Consider the following 9,689-nt stretch of genomic DNA (forward strand, 5'->3'; position numbering starts at 1 on the left):
AACTGTGGTACTAGCCCAAAAGGATTGGCTGGGTTAGAAGCAGTAAAACAATTTTATTATATACACAGGTGGTGGAGCTTGGTATAGATGGCCTAATAGAATGAGTACCACACACTTCTACAGGCCCAAAATTATTTTCCGGGCTAGATGCAGCTAAAAATTATTATTAATTTCAAAGCTGGTGGAGCTTGGTATAGATGGCCTCATACAATGAGTACCACACACTGCTACTATGCCCACAATTATTTTCCGGGCTAGATGCAGCTAAAAATTATTATTAAATTCAAGGCTGGTGGAGTTTAGTATAGATGGCCTAATAGATTGAGTACCACACACTGCTACAGGCCCAAAATTATTTTCCGGGCTAGATGCAGCTAAAAATTATTATTAATTTCAAAGCTGGTGTAGCTTAGTATAGATGGCCTAATAGATTGAGTACCACACACTGCTACAGGCCCAAAAATTATTTTCCGGGCTAGATGCAGCTAAAAATTATTATTAATTTCAAAGCTGGTGGAGCTTAGTACAGATGTCCTAATAGAATGAGTACCACACACTGCTACAGGCCCCAAATTATTTTCTGGGCTAGATGCAGCTAAAAATTATTATTAATTTCAAGGCTGGTGGAGCTTAGTATAGATGGCCTAATAGATTGAGTACCACACACTGCTACAGGCCCAAAATTATTTTCCGGGTTAGATGCAGCTAAAAATTATTATTAATTTCAAAACTGGTGGAGCTTAGTATAGATGACCTAATAGATTGAGTACCACACACTGCTACAGGCCCAAAATTATTTTCCGGGCTAGATGCAGCTAAAAATTATTTTTAGTTTCAAAGCTGGTGGAGCTTAGTAGAGATGGCCTAATACAATGAGTACCGCACACTGCTACAGGCCCAAAATTATTTTCCTGGCTAGATGCAGCTAAAAATTATTATTAATTTCAAAGCTGGTGGAGCTTGGTATAGATGGCCTAATAAAATGAGTAACACACACTGCTGCTATGCCCAAAAGGTTTTACTTGGCTATGTGCAGTAAAAAATTCGTATTACATACACAGGTGGTGTAGCTTGCAACACAGATAGGCTACTCCTCTGACTATCACACACTGTAAGAGGCCAAAAAGGATTTGTTTAGCTAGATTTAGCCAAATGCTGTGAAAAACACTTGCACAGCACTTAGACAGACCTGCCTGGCAAAAAGTCCTAGAAAATACTGTAACCTAGCCCTCAAAAGGGCTGTAATTACAACTAGTCCCTACTCCCAACCTATCTGTCTATTTAAGAGCAAATTCGCTTGCAATTCACACAGTTAGAAAGTATAGCGCCCACAGCAGCAGCGGTGCTGTCTAACACTCAGCTGCAGTAGTGAGAAAATGGTGGCGACGTGGAAAATGGCTGGGTCTTATAGGGCAAGGACATGTGACATACACAGCCAATGACACATGCCCTTGCTTGTGTGAAAAAAGCACTTCGCTGCGTGTGTGCGCTGCTGATAGGCTGACAGATTGCACCTCCCCACTGTAAATACGGGAAAGAAAAAAAAAATGGAGATCTTCTTTATTTCTGCAGAGATCCATCCCCTGCCCCTCCCCCCGCCCCGCTGTACACTCAAACTGCGTATTAACATTGATTAACAGAATTACTGTGTATAAATCCAGTTACGATTTTGGTGCATGAACAGTTATCGAACATAACCTCGAACAGCCGGATTTTTTTCAAATCGTTCGTGTTCATCTAACGGCTCGAACACCGCCCAAAACAGCTCGAATTTGAGATTGGCGAACAGTTTGAGTCGAACACCGCTCATCTCTACTCAGGAGGTCTCGCATTTGGCAGTAACTCGGTGTTGCAATGTTCTTTACTAAGCTGTTACTGAATAGTAACTGCTGTATTGATGTTATTATTCAGTTGCATCTTAGCAAAATACGTTGCAGTGCTGGGTTTGGTTTAAAGAAACACAATTTTAAATATTTTGCTCTTTCTCAACCAGGAAGGTAGCATAGGATTATGGAATCCTGCTTTGCATTGCAGGATCTCACAATCAAGAAGTTAGGACCCTACTTTTGCTAGAAAGTCAGATCTTTTAGAGGGACAGCTGAGACCTCTTTTGTTATTTAGAATATTTACTATTCTTAGGCTATCCGCTTTTTTTCCTATATGAAAAGGGCAGCCTCAGCCTGGTGAAAGGTACTCTAAATGGTTTTATCTTGCAAGTAAGTACCCTCTTATTTGTCCGATTCTGCAATGAACATCTACATTTTTCTTTTTTGAGTTGAAGATGTGCAGCCTCTTTAATGCACATATCTTCCATTGGACAGTTGTGATTGTGACATAAATCCTTTGTGGATTTACAGGTTCATGCATAGCTGGCAAATGTACAGCAGCTTCACCCTGTGTAATTAGGATTGCCAGGCAGCATTAATGGAGCCATCCTTTGATAGGTCTGCAGCTGTTGAGTACAGATAAGCCCTTATCATGGCTCTCTTGATGTGTTTCTTCTATTATGCAATATTTCAGAACTCAGGGAAATAAACAGCCATATTTCATATTTGAATATACTGTTGTATTCATTAAAATCATTGGGTTGTCTATGCGATGTATGGATGTGACAAATTCTCCAAGACTAAAAATGCTATTTACTACTGATTTCCACTGTGGCTTGATGAGGCACATAGATTTGCCCCTTTTTATTAGACCAAAATCATCTAATATGTTAAAATATCAGACAACTCATAAATCTTGAATTTTTATTTTTTAAAATTTTGTTAACTATTTATAACAATATTTTAATTAACTTTTGCCCATCTGAAAGATAGTTTGAATTTCCTTTATAAGTCATTTTTGTTTGCATTTACTTATCGTTTACTTTCATAATGACATCTAGTATGATTAAGATTGAAATAAACTTGTCTAGAAAATGTAGGTACTACTCTTTTTGCTTTTCAAATTTACAAATTTCCTTTTAAGTGTTTTAGGCAATAAGAAAAATGTTTAAAAATGATATAAGATCAATAGCAAAGGACGTAAATAAAATCACACAATTGCAAGTGTATAAGCAAGCTGTGCTTTACACTGTCATAAACATTAACTTTTTGAGACATAATTATCAATTCAAAATATTACATGTATGCTATTGTTTTTTTATGGTTGTCTATAATAGGATGAAGTTGGTGCCGGGAATAAAAACCGCGCTCCTCCGTGGTGAAGAAATTTGACAAGAGATTGTATATAATTAACAATTTTGTAGTTTATAACTGAAAGCTACGATTACTATGCGTTTCGTGGACGTCCTGTCCACTTCCTCAGGTACATAGCTGTCAACAAAATGCATAGTAATCGTAGCTTTCAGTAATAAACTACAAGATTGTTAATTATATACAATCTCTTGTCAAATTTCTTCACCACGGAGAAGCGCGTTTTTTTTTTCCCGGCACCAACTTCATCCTATTATAGACAACCTTACAAGATCCCTCGGGATTCTTTGCTGGCTGCAGCCCTTCACTACAAATTCTTACATGAGTTGTGCATTACACAACTCATTAAGGTGAGCACATTTTCTTTTACCTACTTGGTTGTGGTGGGATAATAGCGGTATTGCGCCCCTATCTCTCTACTTATTTATTTTTTATGATAGTTCAAAGTAGGAGCTAGGCCTCCTTATACTGGTATATTCAGTAGTCAAAAATGTAAATGCAGTGGCCAAGTAGAAGTGCATGTTGGCATTCCTCTTGTCTGTATATCTTCATTTCGTACTCCATTTCTATAGTGTCCTATAAAGAGTGAAAGTTCAAGTATTGACACTATTTTTTTCCACTTTTTTAAAAAAAATGTAAGTATTTAAAAATTCAAATGAAAATGCAAATTTCTACTTAAATTATTCCTATTAAATAAAAAGTATATGAAAACAAAGAAAAAACTCTTCTTATGGTCAAAAAGATAAATTGTTTACAACTATTTTCTTCATGGCTTTCTTCATATCTTTGTTCCTTAGCGTATATATTATCGGATTTAAGGCCGAGGTTACAACAGTGAATAGAACGGCAGCTGCTCGATCTTGATCTAAAGAGTCTTGTGTTGACGGTCGAATATAGGTAAAAATTGCTGTTCCATAAAGCAAAAAGACAACAATAAGATGGGCGCTACAAGTGGAGAATGCACGCTTACGACCTTCAGATGTTCGTATCTTCAGGAGGAATTTGATGGTAAGAACATATGAGAGAAGAGTAAGTAGTAGAGTCGTTGTGGCCAATGTTCCTGTAACTCTTGTGAGAAGTTTGAGATTGAGAGAAGTATCGGTACAGGCCAATTTAAGCACTGGTTTAATATCACAGAAAAAATGTTTAACCAAATTTGGTTCACAAAATGGTAGATTTGCTGTCATCACTGTGTGTAATAGAGAATGAAAATATCCAGTAATCCAAGAGCTGAATGACAAACACCGACAAACTCTAGTATTCATGATTGTAGAGTAACGCAACGGATTACCAATGGCAACATATCGATCATATGACATTGCTGTTAGGAGCATCACTTCCGTGCTTCCCAAAAAATGGAAGAAATGCACCTGGGAAATGCATCCAGCAAAGGAGATGGTCTTTTCCGAGGCCAAAAAATCTCTTAGCATCCTAGGAACAGTCACTGAAGAATAGCAGATGTCCAGAAATGACAAATGCCACAAAAAGTAATACATGGGAGAATGGAGGCTGGTATCTATAACAGTGATAATAATAATTGAGAGATTACCTATCAAGTTGATTATGTAAAGCATCAAGAAAAATATGAAGAAAATCACTTGAAGCTTTCTTAGATCAGTCAACCCAAGTAAGGCAAATTCAGAAATGGAGGTGTAATTTGCCAATTCCATTACAGTGTTTAGGTGGGATAATACTAGAAGAAAAAAAATGTCACAGAACTCAATCAGATTTTTCACAAGTATACAGTGGTGCTTGAAAATTTGTGAATCCTTCAGAATTTCTCATATTTCTGCACAATTGTCAAGTGCATCAGGTTTTCACACAAGTCCTAAACCAAATCAAGCAAATGAATCAAAATTATTAGACTTTGTCACTCTGTCATTGAAGCATAAGTTTGTAAACCTCTAGGATTAACAGATAATTTGAATTTGAAATTAGAGTCTGGTGTTTTTAATCAATGTGATGATAATCGAGTGTCATCATATGATCTGTTTTATTTAACGAATAAAGTTTGATCTTCACAACACATGTTTGTATTAGTGTAGCAAGCAAAAGAGATTTATGAAGACCTCATAAGAAGAGTCATTAATGATCACCAGGAAGGTAAAAGTTACAAAACTATCTCTAAAGAGTAGGACTTCACCAATCCATAGCTTGACAGATTGTGCACAGATTAGGGAAGTTCAAGACCATAATTAACATTTGTAAGAGTCTCACAAAGAGACCTCGAGGTCACAAGAGTACCTAAGAAACATCTAAGCAACTAAAGTCCTCTCTCACATTAGCTAATGTTAATGTTCACGAGTCCGACATTATGAGGACACTGAACAGCAAAGGTGTGCATGGCAGGATTGCAAAGAGAAAGCTACTGCTCTCCAAAAAGAATATTGCTGCCCATCTGCAGTTTGCTAAATATCACGTGGACAAGTGAGAAGGCTATTAGAGAAATGTTTTGTGCATGGATGAGACCAAAATAAAGCCTTTATTTTCAATGTGGATTATTACGCCTGGCTAAAGATATAGAATATAGAGGGTATCCCATATCACCCAACAGTCCAGAAAACCGGGTAGCCCATGATCACAGTTTTATACAAACATGAGATACGCAAGTTATGAAAATATGCAATATTCCATATTTCCACTTAAAATATAAAATTAAAGACAGAAAGCAAATGAAAGTTATCAGAAATATTTGCTTTCAGTTGAAGATCATCCATTGGTTAATAATACCTACACTAATAGATAATCTTTACATTAACTGCACATAGACTGTATAGATCTTTGGTCTATATTTTCAACGAGAAATATCCAAATTCCCTGAATTTGTGTTTTCTTTGGAACTTACCTTCACCTTTTTGCCATCTTTAACTTTTGGTATTTTTTATTTGTAGTTTTGGTCATTTCTGTGTTATTTCAAGGAAATTTGTCAGGTAATATTGTGGCATTTTATTCTGTATAATGTGAAAACTATGACTTGCAGGCCATTAAATACTGTTGGATGTCTCAGGAGTGTAGCTTAAAAGGACATTTTCATGGAGCAACAGAGCACAGCGGGAATAAAAAAAATTGTGTAAAAGAATAACATCATTCTTTCATGTCATTAAAAAAATATATTCAGTATTCTTTAAATAAAAAGTCAAGTGGTATTATAGGGTTTTAAAATGCTAAAATATTTTCAATTGGCATATCAATAATTTTGAAAGAAAAACTAATAATAATTTTTAATTTGTGTGTGACGCTCACAGCCCTCACCCTGGGAAGCGGGGTTACTCGGAGCCGGGTCAGATGTTGGGGGTTGCAGTCGTGGCCCGGACCCGGTCCGTGCCCAGGGCCATCACATTAAAAGATGTAATGGGCTTTCAGGGTTGAGTGGTAATTTTCCGACTACGCCACCTACGGTACCCGGTGATGGACACCAGCGCTGCTTCAGTCCACTGAGGCCGGTGTTAAAGGCAGCTTAGATGGGACGGCTCCCCGCAGGCGGAGCAGGCCTCAGGGCAGTGTGAGGAAGGATGGTGGATGCAGTTCCGCGCAGGAAATAACAGGCTGAAGCAGGGTGTGAAGTCATCCAGGGTTTTTACTCACATTCAGATGAACTTTAGCCGCAAAGCTTCCCTCTGCTCCTCGCAGCGTGCTGCGGCCACCAGGAAGGGGGGGTCCAGCACTTTACAGATAGATCAGGAGCACCTGTTGAGACCCCTCTGGTGTGTGTTCCTCTCCTTGGTGAGTTCTCCCACTAAGTCTTCACTTGACTGTATATGTGGTTAGAACTAGGTGTAAGGCCGTGTCCCACTGGGTAAACGCAGGTAGAGAGTTACAGGTGGCGTATGCCGCTCCGTCCGTATCCCTCCTGGGATCCACTAAGCCTCCGGGCTTTTCTGACAGAGACGTGAAGTAACAGAGCCAGATATCGGGGGCCGGTACCCCTCTTGCAGCAGGAGTCCCTCTGACTTGGCCAGAGTAAGAAGCACAGGTGGCGTGTTCCGCTCCGTCCGTATCCCCCAAGGGTCCTTTTGCCTATGGAGCTTGTCTCCTCTACTCCCTCCCAGGCCTTCTTAGGTAGAGACCTTGACCAGGTAGAGACAACCGTTAACTCTAGCCCACTCCTCGCCTCAAGGCCAGAGAACGAGGACCGTGTATCTTCAATAGGCTGCAGGTTCTATCAGAAAGCCACATTCAGCAATGAAGATCACAATCAAAAGACCTTGAACTTAAGATGGCTGAAGTTTAAATATGAATGAATAAGTGTAACCTAAAAGTGTGCTCTCCACTGTCACCCACTACATAGTTCCCCCTAACTTTGGTTCCCCCCATCTCCTATATCCCATGCCGGGGCAGCACCCTGGTGCATTTAGGCCCCCTACAGGACAGGAGTGGTGTAGTGTTTAATGGTGAAGTAGGGTCCTGAGAAGTGCTCCATCCTTACCTGGAAGAGGAGATACCACACCTCAGGCTGAGGTGCAGTACCCCTGTGGCGACTGAACCCTCAGGGGCACCACATTCCCCCCTGGTGAAACATAGCACGTCCGCGGGCTGCAAAAGAGTAAAAAGTGGTGCAGACATTTCAAATTTTTGCATAACAATAACAATCTTCCCTTTATGGGAGGCTCAAATCCTTGAATATAAAATATAAATATAGAAAAACATTAAAGTGACATTTTGCATGTATAGAAGACATTATGCATATATGAAAGACATTCAAGAGACATTATGCTAGTAGACAGTTCAATATAATTTATGGCAGAAAGTGTCAGTTCAGCAGCATGAGGGACCTGTCCCAAACCCTCAACGTGGGCCCTGGGGTGGCTGCAGGGCATGGAGATCCTGAGTTGGACCTCCATTAGAGCCACTCCAGACAGGTGCTTCTGAGGTCTGAGGTAGAAGTAGTAGCGGTTTTGCAACAAACCAATAGGGAGCACCTAAATAGATGCAAAACTATTTACAAACGTAGTCTGTCTACTGCTAAAGTCCGCAGGGACAAATGTCTCTTTAAACCGGGAGGAAAAACAACATAATAACATGCAACAGTTAACTAGTCAACAGTGAGGTGCAACCTCCGGGGCTGCTCAGAAGCGGTATACCCACTTGGGAAAAGGCTCTATCTTGCCAACTGAGCCTGACCGGTCCTCCGTGGGCAGGTGAGTGGAGGCATCCCCTTTGAACACCATATGGACGTCCAGGGCATCCCACCCACGCTCCCCGTGGTGGCGGGTGTAGAACACCAAGTTGCCCGGGTAGAGGTTCCGGTCAGGGTGGCCTTGCTCCAGCCGCGGCTCGACGTCCCGCCAATTCACAAAGATGTCTCGGTGGAACTGGGGGCTGCGAATGAAGCTCCATCCGGCCTCCTGGTGGAATCGGACTATCAGGCCTTCCTCCCAGGGGCTTGGACGGGCGGCCTCTGCCTGACGGGCCCCTCGACTTTGCGGCCTTGGTCTGCACCTCCAGGTGCTCGCAGCGGACCTCCTTCTGGTGTCGCTCCTTATCGAATTGGAGGAGCTGCTCTCGGCACGTCTCCTCCCTCCTCCGCGCTTCAGCCCGAGTCTCCCGGGGGAAGCCCATCAGGTTGCCCCCCTGGTTGTCCCAGGCCATCTCTTCCGCCGCCGGACAGGCGACCGGGGGCACGGGTAGCGGCGTCAGCAGGGGTTGCTGCTGGTCCTCGACCAGTACGGACCAGTCCGGGTTGGGGCTGGTGGTCTCCCCAGTAAGGGCAGAATCATGCTGTTCGGGAGTCGGGAGGCACAGCTGGCCTCCTGCAGTGACGGTCACTTGGGCTTCAAGCTCCAGAGCTGAGAGCTGCTGCCAGACAACGGTGCCTGGGGACAGGGGTGCCGGCATCAGATCCAGGAGGGCCTCTGTGCATCAAGCGCCTGGGACGGGGATTTCTTGCTTACCCGCTCCAGGGCTGCACGAGGCCTCCGGGGTTTCCTCCTCCTGGGCTGCTGCTCCAGTACTTTGGCTTGCAGAACCTTGGCGGCGGGACCAGATCTTTTGCAACAGCTCCTCTCGCCATGCTGCGGACACCAATCGCTGGGCCTCTTCAACCCTCCGGGTCAGGTCCTGTATCTCTCCATGGAGGAACTCTGCCTCCTCCGGGGTTAGGTAAATTCCTCCCAAGCCATGGAAGGTAGCCGCTCGTGGGCCAGCGTTGAAGGGCTTGGAATGACTCTCCTCGGCGGCGTCCATCACTGCTGCAGGGTGCGGTGAGTCTGGGATTGTTGCGGCCACACCTCGTTGTTGCTCTTGTCTCCTCCTCTTTTTGGGGCGGCTCCAGGGCAGCTGGCTGACGGGCACTCCCAGTGACGTCCTTTCCGTTTTGACGGACATCACTGCGTGGGGACTGTCTCTGCTGGAAGGGGCGGTCTGCATTTTTAGTGCCATTGGGGAGCCTGGCCCACGATGGGAGTACTTTGGTGACTGTTGATTTGGCACATAATGGTGTCCGTTCTTCTTTGGCGGCGCCACCATAAGTGTAAATGACAGTCTTTTAGTGAA

The 9,689-nt window shown here is 42.7% G+C and overlaps 1 protein-coding gene across 1 annotated transcript; it reads right to left on the reverse strand.

The window, feature by feature from the left end:
• Positions 1–3,931: 3,931 nt before the first annotated feature.
• Positions 3,932–4,867, reverse strand: LOC141152612 (olfactory receptor 12D1-like). The gene has a single exon (XM_073637164.1). The coding sequence runs from the start codon at positions 4,865–4,867 to the stop codon at positions 3,932–3,934; it is 936 nt and encodes a 311-aa protein (XP_073493265.1).
• Positions 4,868–9,689: the final 4,822 nt, after the last annotated feature.

This window comes from Phyllobates terribilis, unplaced genomic scaffold (assembly GCF_046119375.1).
Source record: "Phyllobates terribilis strain yellow unplaced genomic scaffold, ASM4611937v1 Scaffold_6__1_contigs__length_29720123, whole genome shotgun sequence".
Classification (NCBI taxonomy): domain Eukaryota; kingdom Metazoa; phylum Chordata; class Amphibia; order Anura; family Dendrobatidae; genus Phyllobates; species Phyllobates terribilis.

Excerpts from the sequence above, each read along its gene's own strand:
- LOC141152612 (XM_073637164.1), bottom strand. The coding sequence starts at position 4,867 with ATGGAATTGGCAAATTACACCTCCATTTCTGAATTTGCCTTACTTGGG.